This window comes from Haplochromis burtoni, unplaced genomic scaffold (assembly GCF_018398535.1).
Source record: "Haplochromis burtoni strain Fernald_Lab_line unplaced genomic scaffold, NCSU_Asbu1 Contig_128, whole genome shotgun sequence".
In the NCBI taxonomy this organism is placed as follows: domain Eukaryota; kingdom Metazoa; phylum Chordata; class Actinopteri; order Cichliformes; family Cichlidae; genus Haplochromis; species Haplochromis burtoni.
Window position 1 is genome coordinate 525995 of NW_024582489.1, and position 24608 is coordinate 550602.

Sequence of the window (24608 nt, forward strand, 5' to 3'; positions counted from 1 at the left end):
GTCAGTTTGTAACGAATTTGGTTCGACAGCGAGGTTTAGGCGCCATTTACAAGTTTGAGTTGTCAACTAAGGAGAGCGAGTCGGAGTGACACGGGAGTAAATTTTTTGGATTATATTTGCCAAACTTTGGATTGACGATTATTTTTTGCGTAATAGCGACTGTGGTCTGAAAGGAAGACTCTTGACAGATCGTGGTTATACTGTGGAAGGTACATGGAAGTATTTTAGTAACGACTGGGTTCCGTCTACTTGCTGAAATGTATTACGTTTGAAGAGGGACTTAACAGTAACGGCAAGTTAAACTAAGGTTTAACGTTAGCTTCTGATTGAAAGCGAGCAGACCATTATTACACATACTAAGAGAAATAATGAGACCTAATCACGTTTCGTCTTAACTTATATTAAACCCACAGTGACACTCACTCCTAATAGTGACATTTCCGACTCGTTGAAGTAATGCTCGCATTGCAAATAGCTCATAACCGGCGGGCTCTAATGTATTTACTCGTTTAACTTTAATACTAGGGTTAACAACTTCTTTCATTTCAGATAACACGTTGACGTTGGATAGGATTTGCGTTACGTTTATGCCGACACTGCATTTGACTTTATAGAGCCCAGCAACTCATACCTTTTATAGTTTAAGTTAGCCATTATGTTAGCTTTAGCGTCGCAGCGATATTTCATTTCATATAGTTAGCCAATCACTTAGCAGAAGTAGTAGTAGTACAGCTAACTTAACGGTAACATTAGCAAGTAAAAACAGCGTGGCAGAGTTTGCGCTGCCATTGCCAAGTTACTTATTTGGCAAACGTGAATGTAATTATAACGTTATGCTAACACGGGTAACGTTGCATTAGTTGTTTGAATGTGCGTACCAATTACCTAGCGAGTTAGGTTGGCTCGTCTACGCCTCCGCCCCAACAAAAACGTTGTGGGGATGAAAGTTAATATTAGTGTCGGTTTGAAACCTCGATCAATTTAGGACGTTGGGTCTTCACCACCAACTTCAGCCACATTAGCAGTGGCTGTGTAACGCAGGCTAGGCTAAGAGAGCTAAGGAGGAAAATAATTAGGCTATTTGCACATTAACTGAGTCGTTTTTCACTTGCTGTGACGTTAACCTTAATTTTTGCTGCGTTATTTACCGCCTAGGTTCGCGAGGCAAAATAAAATGCGTGATATAGATGCCTACTAGAATTGTTCTGTGAAAGGATGGGATTATTATTTTAATATAGATTATTTTAAAGACAAATGATGCTTAATTTTAAACTTGAAATAGATTATGATTCTGTGCAGTCATCGGATTGGTGCTATCTCATTTTAACGTTTTCAGCAAGAGTAACTCGTGTTATGCTGGACTCATTGTTGTAACAGCAATGTTAAGATATGCAAAATATACCGATTAACAGTTAGCTGGGCGTCAATAGGATCTGACTGTGGTAATGATTAGAGGCTGACAGAGAAGCTGCGTGTAACCGACTAAAAGTGGAGTTGAGAGATTGACAGGCACAAAAACCACTCATGGATATTCCCTTTTTACCAATGACCCCTTCAGATTTCAAGTCATGCCATCTAAAACTGCAAAGAGCTCAACTGCCTCCGCCAAGCCAAGAGGGAAAGGGTCGCAGTCTGACTCCGAAGACGAGCTAGATGTACCCCCTCAAGAAACTAACTCCAATGGCCAAGAGGAGGCACCGCCGAAAACTGGCAAGTAACAAAGGGTGTTTTGGTGTCTGTGAATCTAAATAAGTTGTTCAGTCAAAGCCTTTGCGTGTATTGCTGTATTGGTAGGGGCCAATTGGCACAGCTGTAAAGCTTTTTTTTTCTCTTCTTGCTTAAACAACACGGAGTTAGAATGGCTGATATATTTTTCACTAAAGTGCCAGTCATCAATAAAATGATTTTGGAGATGATTTTGATAACGCCGAGTGTACTTCTTCCCCGAATCTTCTCAGCAGACGAGGTAATTTATTTCGAAAAATGAGGTGCTTTGTGTAGTAGATCAGAGCGGTGTTTGACTTAATTCTTCTAAGCTTGATATTTACTGATTTGTATGCGAACCCTATAAGATGCACATAAGCAGTGGGTGATGTCTGTATTTTGTAGAATATGTTGAAATGCTTCACTGAGTGTCTGGCTGCGAGGTTTTAATTGACAAACATCGACATCTTGGCTTGTTTATGCTTATGTGAGCACAATAGATTTTGGACAGGTCGTTGTGGCTTTGTGTGATGGCAACATAATCGTTTCTGCGTTACACATTATTATCACAAAACACCAGTTTTCCTGTTTCTGTTTGAACACAGACAGGCATGAGTGAAAATGTGACGCTGATGGCTGAGATTTCCACTTTAGTTATTTGTCATCGACAATGTGGCGCATCTGAGTACGTACAAACGCTTCTGGTGGAGAGCGTTTGGATTATAATGTGGGTTCGTTCATAAGCGGCCATGGTCTCTTTCTTTTTTGGGGTTGGCTCTTGTTTGCAGAACAAAGGAAAATAACGCCTGTCAACTTTTCTTTCTGGAGTCGTACTTTGACTGCTCTTGTAACTTGGTGCGTGTGTTTTGTTTGTTTTTGTTTTTTTTTGTGTGTGTGTGTGTGTGTGCGCGCGCGAGTATGCTTCTCTACCCCTCCCCCACGTACAACTATCTCCCCCCCCCACCTGAAACGACTCGAACAGAAGAATAAAAGTTGTACTTTTTGTGTGCCACAGATTCGTCTCACGGGGAAGGTACCGAGACCGTTGATAATAGAAGTTTGGAGGAGATTGTCGGTAGCATCCCTCCACCTCCGCCCCCAGCAATGACCAATGAACCGGGCGCCCCTCGCCTGATGATAACACATTTAGTTAATCGAAACTTTAAATCATATGCAGGCGAGCAGATTCTGGGGCCTTTTCACAAGGTACGACCAAACATGGTTACACATGTAATCCCTGCCTGGGAAATACTCTTCTGATGTGTCACAGATTTAACATCACTTGTTGTGTATCCCACTCTTAATTTATTTTTTTTTCCGTTTAATTTCATATGATAAAAACCCATAGATTTTTGCCTCGTGTAGTAGAAAAGAGAACATGTCACAGAATAATTTATTCTGCTATATTTTAGCATCATTGCCTTAAATAAAATCAAAGTGGAAAAAGTCAGACTCCATTTTGATTTAGTGAGTCTATCTCACAAGAGGTAGTGATCTAGTGGGGTGCTAACTTCTCTTGAAAATTATGAGTTTCTGTAAACTTTCTCTTCATACCTTTTCTGTTTCTTTGTTACTAAATAATTTATCTATGTTAAAAACAACTTTAACTACACTCACATGGAATACATTCAAATTTGCAGTCTTGCTGAAATAAAATGTTACTGTTTAACTCTACAGGATATACTCTGTTTTTACATTATTGATTTTATTTTATTTTTTTTCTATTTTCTCTACCTTTTTCTTAGCGCTTTTCCTGCATCATTGGTCCAAATGGAAGTGGGAAGTCCAATGTGATAGACTCAATGCTCTTTGTGTTTGGATACAGAGCTCAAAAGATCAGGTCGAAAAAGCTCTCAGTGCTGATTCACAGCTCTGATCAACACAAAGATGTGCAAAGCTGTACTGTGGAGGTGCACTTTCAAAAGATTATTGATAAGGTATATATGTGTATATATATATATCTATCTGTCACACATATGCATGCTGCACTCACTCTGAATTAATAAATGGGTAGCCCAAATGCAGAAAGATGAGAAGAAATATTTTCTGAAGGATAGTGGTGTTTGTTGAATTAAAAAAATTTTTTTTTTTCTGTTCTCTGTATAATATTGCTGCATAGTGATCACAACAGTGACTAAACAAAGACTCAAATCAGTCATGAAAGTTACAGCTAACACCCACACATGCCATAGTCAGTTCATATTGTGCTAGAGTTGATCCCTCTATTTTTAAATATTTTTTTTTTAATTGCAGTTCAGTAATTAGCCTCTACTCATTTAACTGTACTGTGAAAAGTAAAAAAAAAAGTGGCTTTTGTATTGAGAGAGAACTTCAGTAGGGTGGATAAGATGACAGATTACACTGAAAAACGACTGAACTGTAGTTCAAAGAATTAAACACGTTTCTATATTTGATCTGCCACAGGGGGTGTGAGAAAGTGTTTTGCCTTGTGTACTCATAAATGTGTCTGAGCCTTTCTCTTTGCTTCATTAGCTCCAAGTAAATTTAAATCAAGTTTTTAAACTGATGGTCAAATTTTGTGTGCTATATCAGCTTGAAACTATTATATAAAACAAAAACAAAAAATCACAAGTAGTATAAACAAAAAGTTTTAAACTTTCTTCTAAAAGTACTTAATTTTCTGTTTTATGCTGTATTTTCACTGTCATTATTTTATCTAATAAACTGTTTTAATTCTCTTCATATGTTGCACTCTATACACTCCAGTATGTATAGGGTGTATTTGCATGTTACTCTGGCCAGCTTTATATACTTTTTAAAGAAGCCATTTTTTCTTATTTTGTTTTTAATGTAGTGTGCTTTTTGCCCTAGCCATCCTAATGTATTTGTTAGTGTTATAAATGTTATAAATATTGCAATTTGCTGTGTGGAGCTGTTTGAATTTCTTCTTAACTGCTCTCTTCTAAGCTGCTCTCTGTCCTCTGCCCCTCCCCCATCAGCAAGGAGATGACTACGAAGTCATCCCCAACAGCAAGTTCTACGTTTCCAGGACTGCCAACAAAGACAATTCCTCAGCCTACCATATCAATGGCAAGAAAGCCACATTCAAAGAAGTGGGTGCCTTACTGCGAAGCCATGGTATTGACCTAGACCACAACAGATTTCTGATCTTACAGGTAATTTTTTTATGCAATTTCCTCTTCCAGTTCTAGCTTTGCTTTTTGTTTTAGTTTAGTTTTTTTCCCCTGCTGTGACCATCCCATTTTGTAAGATTTCCTGCTCTCTGTTCTCTACCCATGTCTTAGTCCACTTTGAGTCAAAGTGTTTCATATAACTTAAACCATGACTGTCTTTGGGAATAACCTGTTGCACTGGATTTGGAAAATAGATGTGCCCTCTGCCAGCCCTTAGACTACTATAGCAGCGCATCATGGTTTGAAACAATGTGGAAAAGGTGCGAACCATAATTTGCTGCTTTAGGATTTTAAGGAAAAGATACAGTTTTATCCACACTTGGACCGGCATGTGAGTGGCTGTAGTTGGATAAGTCACTAAGATTTTCTTGTGGGGGGAATCTTTGAGGCTGACCCACCAGTGGGGACAGGTTAGCCCCCGCCCTCCCTTTCCCATGTACCTGCCACGCTTTAGCAGCACGTAAATATTGGCGTGTGAGAATAGACCCCAACCCCAATATTAGCAGTGCTGCTTCAGTGTGGCTGGATCAAACACCCTTCATTACCATGGCTTTATTATTGGTTCAACATGTTGTTTGTTTAGTTTTTTTAATGTATTTATTTCAATTTACCTCAACTGTGAATGGAATGCAGTCCTGAATATTTTTTTATTATTTTATTTGTGTAATTTTACGTTTTTATTTATATTTTATTTAGCTCTGTGTTGCTCTGACTTTTAAATCATTTCACTTGTTATACTTCTACTTCTCTTCTTCTTCTTCTTATTGCCTGTTGTTACTGATGAACTCAGAGACATGTAGGATTACAACTGAGTAAAGCAGAATAGCTGATAAAAAAAAAAATTGTTTTTGCAGTTTTATTTATCCATTAAGTTTTTTTTTTTTAATGGGATAGTTTCAGGTGAACACTTAAACCTGCTCTGCTTGATATTTTTGTATTTATGTGTGCATGTCCATTTCTACACTCCTATGTCTCTTGTCAGTGATATGGCTGCATGACTATGGGAAGAGGCTTGAGTTTGTTTTCCAAGGTCACTTTTCCAGGCCTCTGGCAAAGGGAAAGCTGTCTATTTTGTGCACTGGTCAGAGCAGAGGATGACGTGGGATTTCCCCCTCCTTCCTCTAACTGGCTTCTCCTTTCTTTCATACATAAAAAGTAATATATGAGCTGCTTTTTTTCCCCCCCTAGACATAAATAAAAGCCCAATTTGAGACTTGGTTTGTTTTTACTACAACTAGATCTATTTTTTGTTTGACTTGAAATTTCTTACCTGGCAATATTTTTCTAGCCAGCCTATTTAAGATAAATAAATAAAAATGAACACATGTTCTGACAAATATAATTATACTGTAGAGTTATCCCTAACTTTGGGCCAAGTAGTACATGTACAGTAATTTGAAAATGTAACTGGTGTAGTTACCCGAAATCAGAATTTGCATGTTTACACCAGCATTTGTTTTTCAACCACCTTAAATTTGGATATGATAAATTTAGCATCTTTTAATGTGCGGTGATTGCTGTGAGGCAATGTTTTTATTTTAGCACTAGTATTTCTGAAGCGTGTTAAGCATGTGATTACAGAAATTAATCATTTAACAGATTTCATCTGTTTTTATTATTTTTATTTTTTTTAGTCAGTTGTTAAGTAGTTGAATTTTAATTACACTCTTTGTTTTCAGCTTCTTTGAGTAAAGGTAGTAAAAAAATACTCCTGATTTGTAACTTAAAAAATTATTATTATTATTTTGCACAGGATTTGTGTATGTATGTGTGTGTGTGTGTGTGTGGCAACCTAGTGTTAAGTCAAGTTTAGAGCCATAAGTTCAGCTGGCCACACCCTAATGGTTAAACATGTGGATAATTTAAAAATAAAATAAGATTTTTTTTTTTAATTTTTTTACAAATTATTATTACCCATTTCATTTTGGCTTTCTGTGAATGGGTGCAAGCAGTATTTTTGCCAATGTGCTGTTGTGGACTTTGCCTAGGGTGAGGTGGAGCAGATTGCCATGATGAAGCCTAAAGGTCAGACAGAGCATGATGAGGGCATGCTGGAGTACCTGGAGGACATTATTGGCTCCTGCCGTCTCAAGGAACCCATCCAAACTCTGGCTCGCCGCATTGAGCTACTCAATGAGCAGAGGGGAGAGAAGGTGACAACTCTCATACTGTCTGTTCACACAGTTTAGCTAACCAACTTTCCTTCCTGTGTATGGACTACAATTGTTGAGCATCTATTTAGTAGTCTCATGAGGCTTTCTTATGTGTGTGTATGTTTTGGGGTACTTTCAGTACACATGTCTGAGATGAAAATGATGCACTGACAGGAAACTATGAAGATTACGGTAGATTTAATAATTGGGTTTTATTGAAAATTATTTTTTGTTGATTGTACTGTGTTACCATGTTGACAAGCTTTTTATCTTTTTTTTTTTTCTTAAAGTTGTTATTTGAATTTTTTATTTTTTATACTATGCAAGTAACTAAGTTTTATCACCAGACATAAAATACTGTTATTTTGTTTACCTAAGCTAAACAGAGTAAAGATGGTGGAAAAAGAGAAGAATGCTTTGGAGGGAGAAAAGAATAAAGCTGTGGAGTTCCTCACCCTGGAAAATGACATCTTCAAACACAAGTGTCAGCTCTGTCAGTATTACATGTGAGTACACCAGTACCACCTCTGTTTTGTACATGGAAAAATTTCATCAATAATATAAAAATGCAGACCCAGCAGTTGTACAGAAAAGACTTCTCCATTTCAAATACTCAAAAGAACAGCTGGGCATGCTTCTCTGCTGTCAAACATCATAGTCTTTTGCTTTCCATGTAAATGATGAAGTTTTATCAGACTTTTTTCCCCTCTTTTTTTCCTTCTCCCTCTCTCTGTTTTCTCTTTGTCATTAGTCATGATCTGCAGAAACGTGTGGTTGATAAAGAGCAGGAAAAGCAAAAGATCTCGGAGGACACAAAGGAGCTCACTGAGAAAAATGCCAAGTTATCAGAAGAGATGGAGAAAATGAACCAAGAACTCAAAAATGTGGAAAAGTGAGGCATTTGCATTTCTTCTCCTTCTGTTAACCAATGTAACTTTTACCACATTACTCAGTTTTTTTATGACTTAGTAACATTTTGTATTTGTTTGTTTTATTTATTTATTTTTCTTGGTTGCTTAAGCATCTCTTATCTGGAAGGTGTATCAAGTGTAACAAACATGGGTCTAATTTATTTACACACAAAAAATGTTTACACAAAGAAGCGTATGTGCTTGGAATTTATATATGCAATAATTCTCAGAATTTTCGCTTAATGTATGTATTTTGTATATTTTTTCAGTTTATATAATATTTCAGTAGATGGACTTGAATGTACCCAGTAAAAAAGCTATTCCTCCACCAGGAAACAAAATAAGCTCAACAAGTACATTGAAACCCAGAAGGAGAAGTTCACCCAGCTGGATTTGCAGGATGTTGAAGTGCGTGAGAAGATTAAACACTCAAAGAGCAAGAACAAGAAACTGCAGAAGCAGCTGGAGAAGGACAAAGAAAAGGTGTGTTGGACTTTAAATTGCAAACAACTTTTACACAATTGTTTCAGAGTAATTAGAGCCACTCTGATAATCACAGTGGGCATTCACATGTGATTCAGAGGTACAGACACACAATCTGTCAGTATGGTGTAGTTTTGTCCCTTTTTTATTTAATTGATATTTAGCATACAAATTCATCTGCAAATACAAGGTTACACAAAGTAACCAGTGGCATGGTTACCCTATGAGTTACTGTATTTAATTTGTATGAAGGCCAAGACAGAAACGTGGGCACTAAAAATAAATTTTCTTTTGCATGTCAATAAACACCATGGCTACAGTTTTGAAGCACAGAGAGGAAAAAATGTTTGTAACCCTTTTACAGCAACTTACTTAAAATAAATATATGACAGAAACTACATTTGAGCATTTTTGTTCAGTGTTTCATTTACTAAAATCATTTGTAGGCTGAGAAGTTTTCCACCGAGTACACACGGCTTCATGTTTTACAGTTGTCAGCAGTGTTGTTTTAAACTTGGGCTTACAGAGTGATTACCAATCATACTAAATGCAAAATATAAAACTAGCCTTAGTTTGTATATTTTAATAATTTCTTTTATTTTCATGTTTTTTTTTTTTTCTGTCATCTTTTAAGGATGATACATATTTGTGTGAACAGAACAAAGTGAAGTCTGACTGCTGGCAGAGGATGTATGACAGCCATAGCAACACAAAGCAAAACTTTCTATATTGAAACTTAGTACACAAGTGTTTGAATGTTGCTGACACATTTTTAGTCTTAAGCACAAATGCCATATGATACTGAAAGATAATTTTGTATCCAAGTGTGTATAGGGGCTTTGCTTTAATTTTACATATGTGTGTGTGTGTGTGTGTGTCTTCTTACTTTGGGTAAAGTCAAGTTTCTGTATTTTTATAAATTAACTGACATTATTCACAGGAAAAAAATAAAGCCCTATATGAGTCCGGAAGGGCTAGCTGTCTTAAAGTAGCCACTAGGGGGCTGCGAAGTAGCACAAGTTGATAGTGTGTGTGTGCTCTGTTTCACAGTTCGCGGTCGTCCTGTCTCTTAGACTCACATTTTTTTGTCGCTTAAACACAAACTTAAGAGTTTTTTTTTTTTTTTTTTATTTTTTTTTAACAGTAACCAAGAGTTGTCTCATGACTGTCAGAATATTCTCATTTCCCTCTGCTCTAAAAGCCAATCTGCTCCACCTACAATGGCTGTGCTCTGGAAACATCTTGGTCAGAGGGGGAGCTGGGCAGAGGCAGGCAGACCTCTGGGGAGCAGTGTTCTGCTGTATGGTAGTCAACTATGGCCTGGCTTGTGTAACGCTCCCAGCAGCTACATTCACATTTCACCCGCAGTTAACCCTACAAAACATAGACTATACACACGCACCACTCCTTGGCTTGTTTCAGCCCTGCCAAGTGGCAGATTGTTGTGCCAGTCTTAACCAGAGCTTGCTCAGTCCTGAATATGTGTTTATAGTTGATTACAGTTGTGTGTGTTTTGGCCTGTGTCTGGATGCGTAGCACAGTTTCTTTGTAACTGTCGCTGTCAAAAAAACCCAAAACAACAAACTTACACCTCCTATCTCCCACACTCTTCTCTTGTTTCATCTTTTCTAATTTAGGAAGTAAACGGCTGTTTCTCGGTGGGTGGTAGAAGTGTTTACTACTGATGTTGTCAAGTTAACCTGGAGGGAGGGAATCTAGCAACTGTTGCTTAGATTTTGGAGTTGGACACATCTCATATGCTTTTGCACATTGTCCTGTCTGGCTCATCTTTCAGCTGGAGGAAGTGCGTGGTATACCAGCCAGCAGTGGAAAGGCCATCTCTGAGGCAACAGCTCGCAAAGAAGAACTGGAGCAGCAGAAGGTGAAAGAAGAAGAAAAACTTAAAGATGTGATGGAGAGTTTGAAGGAAGAGACCAGCGGCTTGCAGCAGGACAAAGAGGTATGTGTATACATCATGGTTTTTGTTGTGTGCTCACTGAAACTTTGTTTTTAAAACAAACAATCTTCTTGTATAATCCAGAAAAAAGAAAAGGAGCTCATGGAGCTCAACAAGGCTGTAAATGAGACCCGTTCTCGTATGGACCTCGCTCAGTCGGAGCTTGACATCTACCTTAGCCGCCACAACACAGCTCTGACACAGCTCAACACAGCCAAGCAGACACTGCAGACGACCTCTGACACACTGCGGGAGCGCCGTGCCGCCATCAAAGACCTGGAGGTTAAAATACCTGAAAGAGAACGAGAGCTAAAGAAGGTAGAACCAAACATCAGCACTGTCAGTTAGATAACATTTTGTGGATAATTTGTGTTACAGCCATCATGTGTTTTGAGTTTTTGCCTTCTGTTTCTCTGCAGGATGAGGAAGAGTTGGAGCAGCTGATGAAGACTGATAATGAGACAAGGGAGGTGGTGAGGGAATTGAGGCAGAAAGTAGATGAAGCCAAGAGCTCCCTGTCCTCGAACCGCAGTCGTGGAAAAGTCCTGGATGCCCTCATGCAGCAGAAGAAAAGTGGCAGAATCCCCGGCATCTATGGACGATTGGTAAAGAAAATACAAAAATTGCAGAACTCAACAACTTTCCTTCGCTTTTTTCTATTGATTAATGATTCTAAATATATTTATGCCTGTAGGGGGATCTGGGAGCCATAGATGAGAAGTATGATGTGGCCATTTCATCTAGCTGTGGTGCTCTAGACAACATTGTAGTTGATACCATTGACACGGCTCAGAAATGCGTCACATTCCTAAAAGAACAGAACATTGGGGTTGCTACCTTCATTGGTCTTGACAAGGTAAATATGAAGGATTTAAAGAACTTCAGTCAGGTGAAATATAATTTTTTAAGTCTTAACGACTTTAGTTATATTTTCTGTGAAATATTGTGCCTTCAGATGGCCTCCATATCTTGCTGCTCCTTCTCATTCATCTAAACTTCCTTTGCACAGATGAAAGTATGGGAGAAGAGCATGGCTTCCATTCGCACCCCAGAAGACAGCCCTCGTCTTTTTGACATGGTGCGAGTGAACGATGACAGTGTGCGACCAGCTTTCTACTTTGCACTGAGGGACACGTTGGTGGCCCAAAACTTGGAGCAGGCCACAAGGATAGCCTACCAAAAAGACAAACGCTGGAGAGTGGTCACCCTGAAGGGAGAGATAATAGAGATGGCGGGTGGGTGATTTATCTTTTCTGTCTATCTTGCTCGCAATAAAAAATATATATACTTATGACCCTTTCAATTAGATCATTTGGTTAAATTTTTTAAAAAGCTTGAATAATTTTCCGATGTTTCACAGGAACCATGACTGGAGGAGGAAGAGTCATGAAGGGCAGAATGGGCTCTTCTATTGGCACTGAAGTCTCCCAGGTGGAGGTAAGTTGTTTGAAGCTATAATGTTTAATACAACTTGTATTTTAATTGAACATAGCATACACATACATGATCTTTGCCTCTGCAACCAAATGGTCCACAGATACATCTGGACTATGAGAGCAGATGGTGCCTAAGCTTCTCAGTACTAGTTGCGCAAGTATCAATAATAATGGGCACCACAAAATGCAATGTGAGAATTCAATGAACATTTAAAAGTGTGAAACTCTCTCTTGGTTTCGAACTAACTGGTCATTAAAGTGAAACATTATCTTTGAGTCCATTTTTAGTCACCAGACTACTGTATCTGTCGGACTGTCTGTTTAGTGTTTATTGCAAACCAAAACTTCAAGACAGGAGCTTGGAGTTCTTAGTTATTCACTCTGAAAGGTCTCCTTTCAGAGTGAATAACTATTCCTTAATCCACATGAGTGATGTGAACTTTTAAAATAATAATTCTTGCCATGAGATTTTACTTTATACACATTTCCCAGGAGTGATGGATAGTAGAAAACATGATCACAGCTAGGCATTTGTGTATAGGACATGATGATTTTCATTTGTTTTCTGCAGCTTGACCGCATGGAGAGCAAGCTAAATGAGAAAGTGTCGAAGCTGCAGGGATGCCAAGAGAGAAAGCTGCAGCTAGAAGAGAACATCCAGCGCCTGCGGCCACAGCTCCGGGACATGAAGAACACCTTGGAAAAATACACCAACAGCATGACTGTACATAATTTTCATTCATTCTGCTCCTCTCACACTCATTTGGCTGTGTTTTTGATCTAATTAATAACCCCTGCTATTAGTAAGCCATCAAATAGGACAGTTTTGACTGATTAAAACATTTTTTGTGTTTGCAAATCTGAATTATTTCTTTTTCTTTGCTTCTCTCAGAGTTTAGCTGACCAAGAGACTCACTTGAAACTTCAGATCAAGGAACTTGAAGCCAATGTTCTGGCAGCTGCCCCAGACAAGGCCAAACAGAAACAGATGGAAAAGAGCCTGGAGGCCTTCAAACAAGGTAATGTCCTGTAAACACTAAAGAGAAATACTGTTGTTAATCATTTAAATATGGTAATGTTCACTCTCTTGAGATGTTTAAAAAAATATATAATCACTTGGTAGTGTAATTTTGTTTTAAAAAAAATCTTGTCACATTATTGCTCTTAATAACCAGATTAGCTTTTGTGTATACATGAATTTAATTCTTGAATCCTTCTAAATCTATTAATACAAATATCTTTGTCTTGTTTTGTTTTTTTTCTCCTATATGCTGTTCCTTTTTGTTCAATCAGACTACGAGGCAGCATCCAGTAAGGCTGGGAAGGTGGAAAATGAGGTGAAAAGGCTCCACAATCTGATTGTAGACATCAACAGCCACAAGCTTAAAGCTCAGCAGGACAAGCTTGACAAGATCAACAAGGAGCTAGATGAGTGCTCCTCTACCATAACCAAAGCCCAAGTGGCCATAAAGACAGCTGGCCGGTGAGGAAATGATGCTTGTTTAAACTCATTTACATGTGCATCCACTGATCGTAGACGAGTGGCTACTGGTGAAATCACTGTGAAGCCTGTTATTTATAATTCTGACATGTGTATGAGTCTCTGCTCGTACGTAACAGGTTAAATACCTAAATTATACAAAGAACATAAAAGTTATCTGTACCTGGTATCATGCCCCTCAGTAATATTACAATATGCAGGAATATTCTGAATTATCCATGCAGCTGGACAGATGGTTGATTCCATGAAAAGTCATTCAGTACCTCCCACCCAAGCCCCTCAAAATCAGGTGGTTTTATTTATTTATTTATTTATTTTTTACAGAAACATTATTATAATAAATAGTGAAAATTTTCAGAGTTAGGAGTGTGCAGAATACACAGGAATGGGTTGAAATTTTGGCACTTTTTGAGCCTCTGTGACTTCATAAGTACCACAGATGGCCACATGACATTTTGGGGGCTGAAGGCTGCCACCAAAATTTTACCAAAATGCTGCCTGATGGACTATGAAAGTTACGCTGCGTAACTTTCATAGTATAAAAGTGTTTTTTTTGTTTTTTTGCATGGCTTCATGGAAGTTTTTGTATTGAATCAGCTCCTTCTGAGAGACTGGGAAATGTTTTTTTTGTTTTGTTTTTTTCAGAGTAGTTTATTTTGTAATGAAAGGGCAGGTATCTCTCCCTTTTATCTAAGGAGGGGACACCCTATACTGTTTTTTCCTTTGTTCTTTTTTTTCTTACGACTATTCAATAGTAATATCACATGTAAGTAGCATTGGGTTTCTGTCACTAAATTCCTGTCTCCTGTTGTTGTCATTGGTTTCTTTGAATTAATCAGTGTTGTGGCAGTGGTGAGTGTGTTGGGTGTCTAGTCTTTGGTGTCTGTGGCTGGAACATTAAGATTGATCATGTAGGCAGGACAGCCTGGCAGCGTGCTGTAGCAAAAACACACACTTGGTCTGTGTGTGATGTGGTTTGTCTGGCATGACAAGCTGTTGAGTCGATTACGAACAAAGTGGGAGCTTATGAACTGACACACGGAAGCAGGTCTGAAAGCCAAAAACATTTACTTAGACAAATGAACCTACCACCACAGTTACACACTTTGTGTATGAAAGAGATTTTAATCTTTTAGAAGCCGTTGTGACTGCAGTTTAAGTGAATCTGTGTTTGGGTAGCACTGCATCTAACCACAGATTTTATTCTAAGATCAGAGCCAAGTTTCTAACCTTGAATTTCACTCTGTAATATGCAAAGTATGAGATTTGACTGTACAGACGCGCCATATTAATGTGAATGACGGCCTCAGAGTGCAGCAGTGCAGGGATCACTGTTGTTTTAACAAGTAGTATTTATGAGCCGTGTCAAATCACTTTTGTTCTTTTTTTTCTTTCTTTTTTTTTTTTTTAACCCTCACGGCACAAAAAGAATAGTCAGGTAGGACACCTGGGATATATATTTGCCTTTTAAAACGAGTTGTCAGACAAGTGTTTTGTCTGACAGTAGTTCATTACCAGACAATAACTAATACACAATTTTTTTTATTATTAAGTTTTTTTTAAATACTGTTGACGACAAACTGATAAGGAGAGAGATGATGTGGATAAAATGTTAAATTACTTTGGTTGTGTCAGTTTGTGTACTCAGTGGGGTGTTTTTTGTTTTTTTTTTTTTGTTTTTTTGTGCTTCACGATTTATTTGATTTGTTTGATATTTATATGCACATACGTTCAGTTGTGTTTCAGGCTTTGAATTGTTCCCAGAATGGCGCTGACCTTTACTTCAGTTGTCTTAACGCATCCAGTGTAGACGGATGAAGCTGCTGCTATAACATTGCTCAATTTACAGCTGGCCTCCTGTGCAGGCAGGATGATGGCTGGGTTAGAGTAAGATCCTTGTGTAGACAAATATATTAGGTCTTCAGCAGTCATTCTGTAATGTTTTTGATCCACTACTGATCATCAGCAGTAATCTTTCTAATATCATGTGTCTGTCACCAACTCTGACTGTTGCTGTTTCCTCTGTAGCAACCTGAAGAAGTTTGAGGAGAGTGTGGCTTGTGTGCAGCGTGAGCTGGAGGAGAATGAGAAGTCAATAGCTGAACTCACAGAACAGTTGAAGAAACTGGAAGACGAGGCTGGAGAGATCATGAAAGACTGTCAGGAGGCTGAGGTTGGAACTTTTCATCCACTTTGGTTGTTTTATATTTCTTCACAGGAGAAAAAAAAAGTTTGTTTGTTTTTGCACTGATTTTTTTTCTCAGAAGGATTTTACATTTTTAGCAAGTTGTTTTAAAACCTTGCTGTCCCACTTGCACTTTGTAAGAAAGAAAATTAACGTGTGAAGGGCTGATGTTAGTTTTTTTTCCTGTTTCTTCCAGGCTGCATTGCCAGATGTGCAGGAGCAGTATCAGGGGGTGCTGAAGGAGATAAAGGCGCTGCAGCAGCAGGAGCACGCTCTGCAGGAGGAGTCCCTAGGCGTCCGGCTCCGCATCGAGCAGATCGAGGCCACCATTACCGAACAAAATAACAAAATCAAACACTGGCAGAAAGAGGTGGGAGAGGAAAGGTGTTGCTGTGAATTGATGTACTACTATAGTTTTATTCTTGTAACAATAATATTAATGAAGATTTACTCAGCAAACTTAAAGCAAGGGACAAAAATAGTCCAGTGATATCAGACCCACTTTGTTTTATATTGATACTTTTTTTTCATTTTCTAATTGTGAATGCTTTAATCATATCTGAGGCCCTTTGATTTGTATCTTTGTTTGCTCTACAGGATGATGGTGTAAAATAGTAAAAACTATTGTTTCTATTCCACAGGCCTCCAAGCTGTCCCTTCATACCATCGAGGACAAGCCAGCAGAGGAACTCCCTGTGCTCACTCCGGCTGAACTCGATGAAATCTCAGATCCCAACATCATTATCAACAAGATGATCACATTAGAGACCCAGTGTGCTCAGATGAAGCCCAACCTCGGGGCCATCGCAGAGTACAAGAAGAAGGTATGCACAGGCGTGACATACCTGCTACCTAACAACTCGCCGTTGCTGAAACTCACAGTGACTGTTGTTAATACTGCTGTTTCATTTTGTTTTTTCTGGATCTGTTGGCTCATCTAATGCTGGTTCAGCCAATGTGTGGAGCATGTTTAGTGGTACTCTCTTGGTCCATTTATAGCTTTATTTTAAGCAGCTCTGTTTGGAATTTATCAAAACGGAAATGAGCTCACAGCCTAATTTTAATTTCAATCTGCCTGTGCGTGTTCGTGTTCTCAGGAGGAGCTTTACTTGCAGCGTGTCGCCCAGCTTGATGAGATCACTACAGAGAGGGACAAATTCAAACGTGGCTACGAGGACCTGCGCAAACAGCGCCTCAATGAGTTCATGACTGGATTCAACATGATCACAAACAAGCTGAAGGAAAACTACCAGATGCTTACACTGGGTGGTGATGCAGAGCTGGAGCTGGTGGACAGTTTGGACCCCTTCTCTGAGGGCATCATGTTCAGGTAAAGCATGAGTGACTGTAGGTGATCACTGTGAGGTTCATCAGTGCAGAGATTTCATCGCTTGCTTTTGAATCAATTCAGTTTTTTCATTAATGTCGAGGACATCTGATAGAAAAACCAAACACTTGTTTACATCCCAACAATCCAAATAAAGTAACAACCAAACTAAATCCTGCCTGCTTTGAATTAAACAAATGTTCAGGCAGACTTATTGTAAAAATCTAAATTCTTTAACACAAAAAAAAAGCTCTCAGACCTTTTGAGAGATCTAGTTTGTCTTTCACATTAGAGGGATAAAAATAATTTATTATTTGCCTTTTTCCAAATGCTGTTATCTTTTTGGCATTTAAAAGTCTGAGATTCATTCATTTCATTATAATTATGTTCCTCAGATTTTGTAGAACTGGCTTTATGATTTTTTTTCTTACATCACTCTGACCTCTTCCTAAAATGTTCTGAACTTTCTGCCAAGCACAGTGAAACTGTTCTTTTAGTGTACGTCTGTTTTCTTCTATTATTAAAACTGATCCCAAATCTTCCTTTTAACATTTACAGGACTCAAATGAAGGATACTGTTGGTAAAAACAAGTAACAGTACTGAACAACACACATCACTAATGCCCTGACCTGCACATGGTCAGGTGTAAGCATGTGATGTACTTTTACTCATGAAGTTTAAAATAGCACAGTTACAGCTGTTGGACTGTGTTAAGCAGCGTTTGCTATCAACCATGCGGTTTGCTGAAATGTGTGAGCTCGAGCACTGAGAGCAGGTTCAGGCTGTGCATGAAGGCAGATTAAAATATGGAGTGTGTTCAATTTCTGGAGATGAATGACACAGCGTTTTTGTTTTGTTTTTTTGGGTGATGATGCATTTGCTAGACAAACAAACTTTTTTTTTTTTTTTTAAAGTGTTCGTCCTCCCAAGAAAAGCTGGAAGAAGATCTTTAACCTGTCGGGAGGAGAAAAGACCCTCAGCTCCTTGGCTCTGGTGTTTGCGCTACACCACTATAAGCCCACACCACTCTATTTCATGGACGAGATTGATGCTGCCCTTGATTTCAAGAACGTCTCCATTGTGGCCTGTTACATTTATGTGAGTATGGAGCGGTTGATTCTGTTAATGCCTCAAACATTCACCCTTTTGAGTAGTAGTGCTACTTTAAAAAGCAGCAAGGTGGTGTAAAGGAAATGTATTTTTCTTTCAGGAGCAAACAAAGAACGCACAGTTCATCATCATTTCCCTGAGGAACAACATGTTCGAGATCGCTGATCGTCTCATCGGCATCTACAAAACTAACAACACCACCAAGAGTGTGGGAATCAACCCAAAGACCATCGTCTTTAAAGAGCACGACGCCATCACTGCCTAAACCCAAGAACCCTGTTTGCTCTTTTACTTTACCTTTCACACATCATGTAAATATTGTTCTTTATGATGAAATGCTGCTATTTTTTTTTTTTAAAGAAAATTTTCTCATGTGCTGACAAATGTTTTGCATTTGTTACAGCAGCTGTCTGTGTAAAATCTGAGATGTACTATTAAAATTAAATCCTTTTTATATTAAATGTGTAGTTAAATGTCTTTACAGTGATACTGGAGTTTTGCTGGTTCAGCCAACGATGTAGGGAGTTTGATTATACCTTAGCAAGCTTTTCCCTTTACAACTTAAACTGCAGATATATTTGACACTACTGGCTCAGTAAAGGGAGCTCACTTAATAATCGTTCTCATTGCAGCACAAAATGTTTCATCTCACCTTTGGAAAAACTGAACACGACACAAGTATTTATTCAATACATGAGCTGAAGTTTATAAAAGTACAAACACTACAACAGGTGTGACTACATTAGTTCAGTCTGATTTCAGCAGCATATAAAATCCTGGTTTGTATCATGCCTGTGCAGAGTCTGCATTACTGCACAGATATCTGCTGGATACTCAGTAAAGAGCTGAACTGAGTAAAATAAAGTAACAACTTTTAAAAGTTGACTGTAAATCAGGGCAGCATTTTAGGGGCTCTTTGTTTTTCTTTTCTTTTCTTTTTTTAAGGTAAGCTCTGTCCTGGGAACGATGTATTGGTCCTGGTGGAATTACTGTAAAGCTATTAAGCGAGGCGAGCTGAAGGCATGATGGCTAAAGGCACAGTCAGGGAGGCGCTCGGCATCACTGCAACATGATCTGTGGTGGCTTTAACTCAGGTCCAACGAGTGTCTGCTTCCACTCACCAGGCTCTAAATTTCACATACTGCACCAGTCACTGTAAATCGCTCCGTGTGAGGGCTTCTACGTGTAGCCTGCAGCACTTGTGTCCCATATATAGAAACTGCAGGAAAGCTACTGAAATGTCCCATAGCAAGACTGGACAGAGAATGACCGAACGGTTCAAGATGGATTAGTGTTTGATGTTCTGAACATTATTTAGAGTAACATGCGTCCAAAGAAGAGCAAAATCAATAACACAATAATAGAGGAAAAAGGATATAAAGCTACACAAAGTGCACCTACAGAAGGTTACAGGAAGCTTTTGAAATGTTTGTGCAGAACAATCACATTAGAGAAAACATACATACATGTAACCTTTTGTGTGTGACTAAAGGTATACTTGTGGTTAAGGCATTTCTAATGAATCTTATTAATGTTTTTTGTTCAGTCTTTGCATCTATTGGCTGACTTTTTGTTATTGTTTAGAATGACCTCAAGTTTTCCTGTTCATGAAAAAGGTCACTGTCCCAAACCCTCGCTGTGCAGACGTCAGCAAAATCTAATTCACCATTGTGGCTCTCATTTTGTTAAACAAAACGGGAACGTAAAATCGCGAGTAGCAGCTGTTTACAAACTGTTTTAGGGTGGATTCTTTCCGTCTCTACACTAACAGGGAAGTGAGACTTTTTAAAAAAAAAATCTAAACGCATTTAAAGGTTTTCTGAACCTGCTTGGCCGTTCTTATCGAGACGTCAGAGTTTTAAATAAGGCAGCCAGGTGCTCAAACACCCTAACACCCACCGCAGAGAGCTGTGAGCTCCATCTATCTACAGCCACCCCCGCCGCGGTATATGCCCTCCCCAATGTGTCCCACACGCAGGTGATGAGTTCGCTGCTCAGGCTGTGGACCAAGTGGCTGAGCCGAGACATGAGGGAGAAGCCGAGTGACGCCCCTCCGACCGGGTTCACCCACAGCACCGCCAACAGCAGCAGCAGCCCCAGCAGCACCACCGACGTAGTAGGTTGTAGCTCACCCCACACATCCTGAACCCCTCTGCTGGAGCGACCCCCTCCAGCTTCACTCCCAGCACCGCCACATCTGGCACAGCAGCGCACCTTAGGAACAGGTGCCTCCTCCAAGCTCCCGATGGTCACGACAGGCCAGTGCTGCTGGAGGTACTCTGCTGCCCGCGGAGTGACGGACAGGGTCATCACAGAGGGCAGAGGGGTTTTAATGAACTCCTCCACCCGCTCTCTGAACAAATGCACCTTCTCCAAGAAGACCAGGGGCGAGTCTTCATCCTCTACTGATGAACCCAAGGACACCAGATCCAGCTGTTCTTCCTGCAGGAAACAGGACTGTTATTGGCTCAGGTTCATGCCACAGGAGCAAAAACAGAAAATAATATGATTGGAAAAAAACTGACTAAAAATAACAAACCTTTTCTGCTTCCCAGATTTATTTTAGATTAAATAATTCTGTCTGATGACTGCTTTTATAGTTCTGGTGTATGTACACACCTGTAGCTCCTTTACTTGGTGGATGAGAGGGTCATACGCGCGCGACACCTCAGCTCCAGCTTTATCTAGAGCGTCCAGGCAGGCTTGCCTCTTCCTGGCCAGCACCACCTCCAGTGTTTGAAAAAACTGGTTGACTTCCTGTCGGTCCTGCCTCACCACACCCTCACAGCAGGCCTTCTCCTGCTCCAGCTGTTCCCCCAGCTCACACACCTGGCAGAGGAGAGAAGATTCATTTACATGTAAACTAAACTTTAATAACTGGGGAACTTTTGAGTGTTGCAAAATTGAGAGTCATCTCCACCTGTGCCCATCTCTCCTCAGAGAGCCTTTTCAGAAGCTGTGACGGCGTCAGTTTTTCTCGGATAAAAGCTGCCTGCAGGTCGTCTACGGGATGGCCGTGGTGCTGCCCCACCGTCAGGCACATCCCGCAGATTAGCTGCCGGTCCTGGATACAGTACATATTCAGAGGCTGCCTGTGGTGCTCCGGACAGGAAGGTGGTCGCGGCTCACTGTCCATCTGATACTGAGGACGGCACACAGGCAAAACAGATGTGAGACCAATGAAGACAAACAGAGAGAAAAGCTCTGACTGCATGTTACACTTCATCTCAGTCACTCTTTCCTACTTTCTCGACAATAGCCCGCAGAGACACGTTGGTGGGCAGAGCATCTACACCCGCAGGGGGCAGCTCCACCACACTGCGACAGTTGGGGCATTTTAGCGGCAGGCGGAGCGGACGCCAGATGGAGTAGTTAGTCGACACCTGGAGGAGGTTGTCCAGGCAGGTCTTGCAGAAAGTGTGTGAACAGGGCAGGACTCGTGGGTCGGAGAACAGAGAGTAGCACACGGAGCACGTCAGGTCCTCCTCTAGGTTGTCCATGATGGAGACTGGCGCTCAGGTGGAGGGCTGAGGGTTTGGGGAGAGGAAATCTGGCAGGATATAAAAACAGTTGTTGCACATGTTTAGAGAAATAAATGAAGTGTTAGTGAATATGGGGCTTAATTTAGACTTAAACTGAAAGCTATTGTGAGGATCGAGTTATTAACCTACAAGGCTGGTGTGAAAAACCGAATAACTGGTTGGGCCTCCTTTACCAGCAAGAACTGGTGTGTCAGGTGTGGAGGAATTTCTGCCCACTTTTCTTTGCAGAATTATTGTAATTCAGCAACATTGGAGGGATTTTGAGAATGAACCGTTTGAAAATCGGAATCAGCTCAGGACTTTGACTAGGCCACTTCAAAGTCCTTATTTTTGCCTTTCTTTAGCCATTCAGAGGTGAAATTGCTGGTGTGATTTGGATCATTGTCCTGCTGCAGAACCCAAGTGCACTTCAGCTTGAGGTCACGAACAGATGTTGTTAATGTTGTTCTGGGTTCTTTTGTGACCTCTTTGATGAGTCGTTGATGAGGTCTCGGAGTAATTTTGGTAGGCCAGTCACTCCTGGGAAGCTTCACCGCTGTTCCGGGTTGTGGATAATGGCTCTCGTTGTGGTTTGCTGGAGTCCCAAAGCCCTAGAATTGGCTTTGTAACCTTTGACTCTAGACTGATATATGTCAGTGACTCTGTATCCCAGGTGTTTCTTTAGCTCTTGGCATGTGTTGCTTTTTGAGATCTTTTAGTCTGCTTCACTTCGTCATTCATGTTCAATTTTACGGGATTTCTTGATTCAACAAGTCTGCCTGTAATCAGGCCTGAGTGTGTTTAGTGAAACTGAATATAGCTTTCCAAACTATGTGGTTAATCACAGTTAATCCATGATTTAACAAGAGGGGCAATTCTGTTTTCACACAGGACCAGGCAGGTTTGGATAACTTTTCCTCTCTTAATCAATGAAATCATTATTTAAAAACTGCATTTTGCATTTACCTTTGTTATATTTGTCTAATATTAAAATGTGAAAATGTGTTTGATGATCTGAAAAATGCAAGTGTGACAAATATGCTCATCTCTAATCTTGTGCCTCGTAATGAAAATCTGAGGATATTCAGCTCTGCCACCTCCAAATGCTGTCTTTTTAATCACTGCCACTGTCTCCAAACCATCACAGCAGGTCTCACTACCATCTCATAAACTTTTCCTTTCATTCTCATTGCTATGATATCGTAACATCAACCAAACGCTCATCTCCACCTCTTTTGTACACTGTCTGTTACTTTAGATGGTTGATTCCAGGTATGTAAACTCATCCACCTTCACTGTTACACCTGTCTAGCTCTCATTCATATGCATGTTATATCTTGCGTTCTTCTTTCCAGAGAACACCTCCACCGAGGTTGTCTTACCTGCTCCATGCTCCCACTACAGATCACAATGTTGTCTGCAAAACATCACAATCCACAGAGATCTGTCAGCCTGACCATCACCACTGCAAACAACAAGGGGCTCAGAGCAGATCCTGGACATAATCCCACCTCCACTTTGAAGCCATCTGCCACTCCTACCACACACCTCACATACTTCTATGCCACTCCTGACCCCTCATACAGTCCTACAGTTCTTCTCTTAGCGGCCATATTGATCCTCAAGTTAGGCTATCATATTAAAAAGGCATTATTACCTCGCCTGATAGCTCAGTACTGATACTAACAGTCTCCCCTGCTAGCATTTCATAAGAATACCTATGAAAACACTCTGGTTAGGGACAATTCCTTTATTGGTGGGTCTAAAGGCAACCAGCCAAAACCTTTACCTGAAGATCTAGCTCAGAATGTATTTTCAGATCACTGAGAAGGGTTTGCCACACTGCTGCAGTGTCACTGGAGATGACACAGGTTAGTAAAACAGTCCTAACTACAGTCTTAGTGCTAAATAATTTATTGACATTAAAAAAAAAAAAGAAAAGAAAAGTTGAACATTATGTGTTAGAGTGCCTCAGATTACCTGATAAAGTAATCTGGGTGTATAATTACTACTTATCCTATAAACACGTTCAAATCTAACCAATGTGAGAAAGAGCTGATCATTCACTGAAAAACAAGAGAACAGCCAAAAAAGGGCTCAGCTCTTATTACCGGATCGGTTATATTGTAGTGTTCGTGTGCTCTCTCCTCCTGTTACAGCCAGGACCGCAGCGACAATAGGAGGCCCTCTGCCAGCACCCACCCAGTCCAACACACACACAGCGAGAGAGAGAGTTTGTTGTGAGGACACGTTGTTCATCTGTCCCCTACATAACCTGATCCATACACTGAGTCTGACTGGGGCCAATTTGGCGCCCAGATTCAAACAGGTGACCGATGTCCAGCTGCCCGCGGCGAATCGGCATCAAGCCAAACGTGGTCTCCATCCAAAAGCATTACTTTAAAACCCATCTACACCGAGGTGTAAAGTAGCGGCAGAGACTGCTACAGTTCAGTTTTCACTCATGCGTCATATTTTACATTCTTAATGTGTGTGGAAAAAGTAACACGTTAAAAACAGTGTATTATTAAAATGTGCTCTTTACCCGAATGTTTTTAACTTTTTAACTGTGCTAGCCACACAGCAGTTGCGGTCACTACTTTAATAGCAATTTTCCTCATCTGCTGATTCTAGTTTTGACGTAAAAAAAAGAAAAAAAAAGAAAAAGAAGAAACCCCGCCAACTTTAACAACTTAAGCACCACTTTTCGTGTAGAAATCTCCTGTTTAAAAGAAACAAAACAAAAACAAGACCAAACTCACCGTCAGCTGGGAGAAAGCGTCTGTCCAACAACAGAGCTTTCACTTCCTGTCAGCTCCTACGCGTGCTGCGTTCACGTGCACTCCCGCAAATCCTGTTAGCGATGAAAGAAAGAAAACGGGAAAAGGCGCTAGACTTCTAGACCGCATGCTCGTATAGTAAAGACTGCGAGTAAAAAAACCCAAATAAATAATAATTATATAAGCGGTAGCTATTTTTTTTTCGCAATTATGCATTTTTTTAAAACCCCTTTTCACGGTCATCCATTTTTCCGAAAGCACCCAGAGGCGCCGCTATTTCCGTACCACGCACGAGCAGAAGGTGCCTCTCTGGCCAATCAGGACTCGATTTTTCCCTAATTTGAAAAATTGTGACCGTTAGGAGAAGCGAAGACATTATCAGGG

The 24608-nt window shown here is 40.0% G+C and overlaps 2 protein-coding genes across 5 annotated transcripts; one reads left to right on the forward strand and one right to left on the reverse strand.

Annotated features, from left to right (window-relative positions):
* Window positions 1-22: 22 nt before the first annotated feature.
* Window positions 23-18384, forward strand: smc4 (structural maintenance of chromosomes 4). Of its 4 annotated transcripts, XM_005930026.3 has the most exons (24): window positions 23-209; window positions 1559-1710; window positions 2720-2910; window positions 3450-3641; window positions 4665-4841; window positions 6848-7012; window positions 7391-7518; window positions 7764-7904; window positions 8256-8406; window positions 10202-10366; window positions 10448-10681; window positions 10783-10968; window positions 11058-11219; window positions 11373-11598; window positions 11724-11800; window positions 12371-12523; window positions 12692-12818; window positions 13093-13282; window positions 15329-15473; window positions 15682-15855; window positions 16127-16309; window positions 16583-16815; window positions 17728-17911; window positions 18024-18384. In XM_005930026.3, exons 2-24 carry the CDS (start codon window positions 1569-1571, stop codon window positions 18186-18188), a joined length of 3891 nt encoding a protein of 1296 aa, XP_005930088.1. In that variant the 5' UTR covers window positions 23-209; window positions 1559-1568; the 3' UTR covers window positions 18189-18384. The 4 variants fall into 4 exon arrangements, with proteins under 4 accessions (XP_005930088.1, XP_042080063.1, XP_042080061.1 ...); XM_042224127.1 differs by lacking the exon at window positions 23-209 and having other exon boundaries at window positions 224-1710; XM_042224128.1 differs by lacking the exons at window positions 23-209; window positions 1559-1710 and adding an exon at window positions 1735-1966.
* On the reverse strand, window positions 17686-24515 carry trim59 (tripartite motif containing 59). Its single transcript, XM_005930018.2, has 5 exons — window positions 24207-24515; window positions 21169-21473; window positions 20844-21065; window positions 20543-20752; window positions 17686-20365 (listed from the first exon to the last, which is right to left on the reverse strand). The coding sequence occupies exons 2-5, from the start codon at window positions 21421-21423 to the stop codon at window positions 19763-19765; spliced, it is 1290 nt and encodes a 429-aa protein (XP_005930080.1). The 5' UTR covers window positions 21424-21473; window positions 24207-24515; the 3' UTR covers window positions 17686-19762.
* Between the last annotated feature and the right edge of the window lie 93 nt (window positions 24516-24608).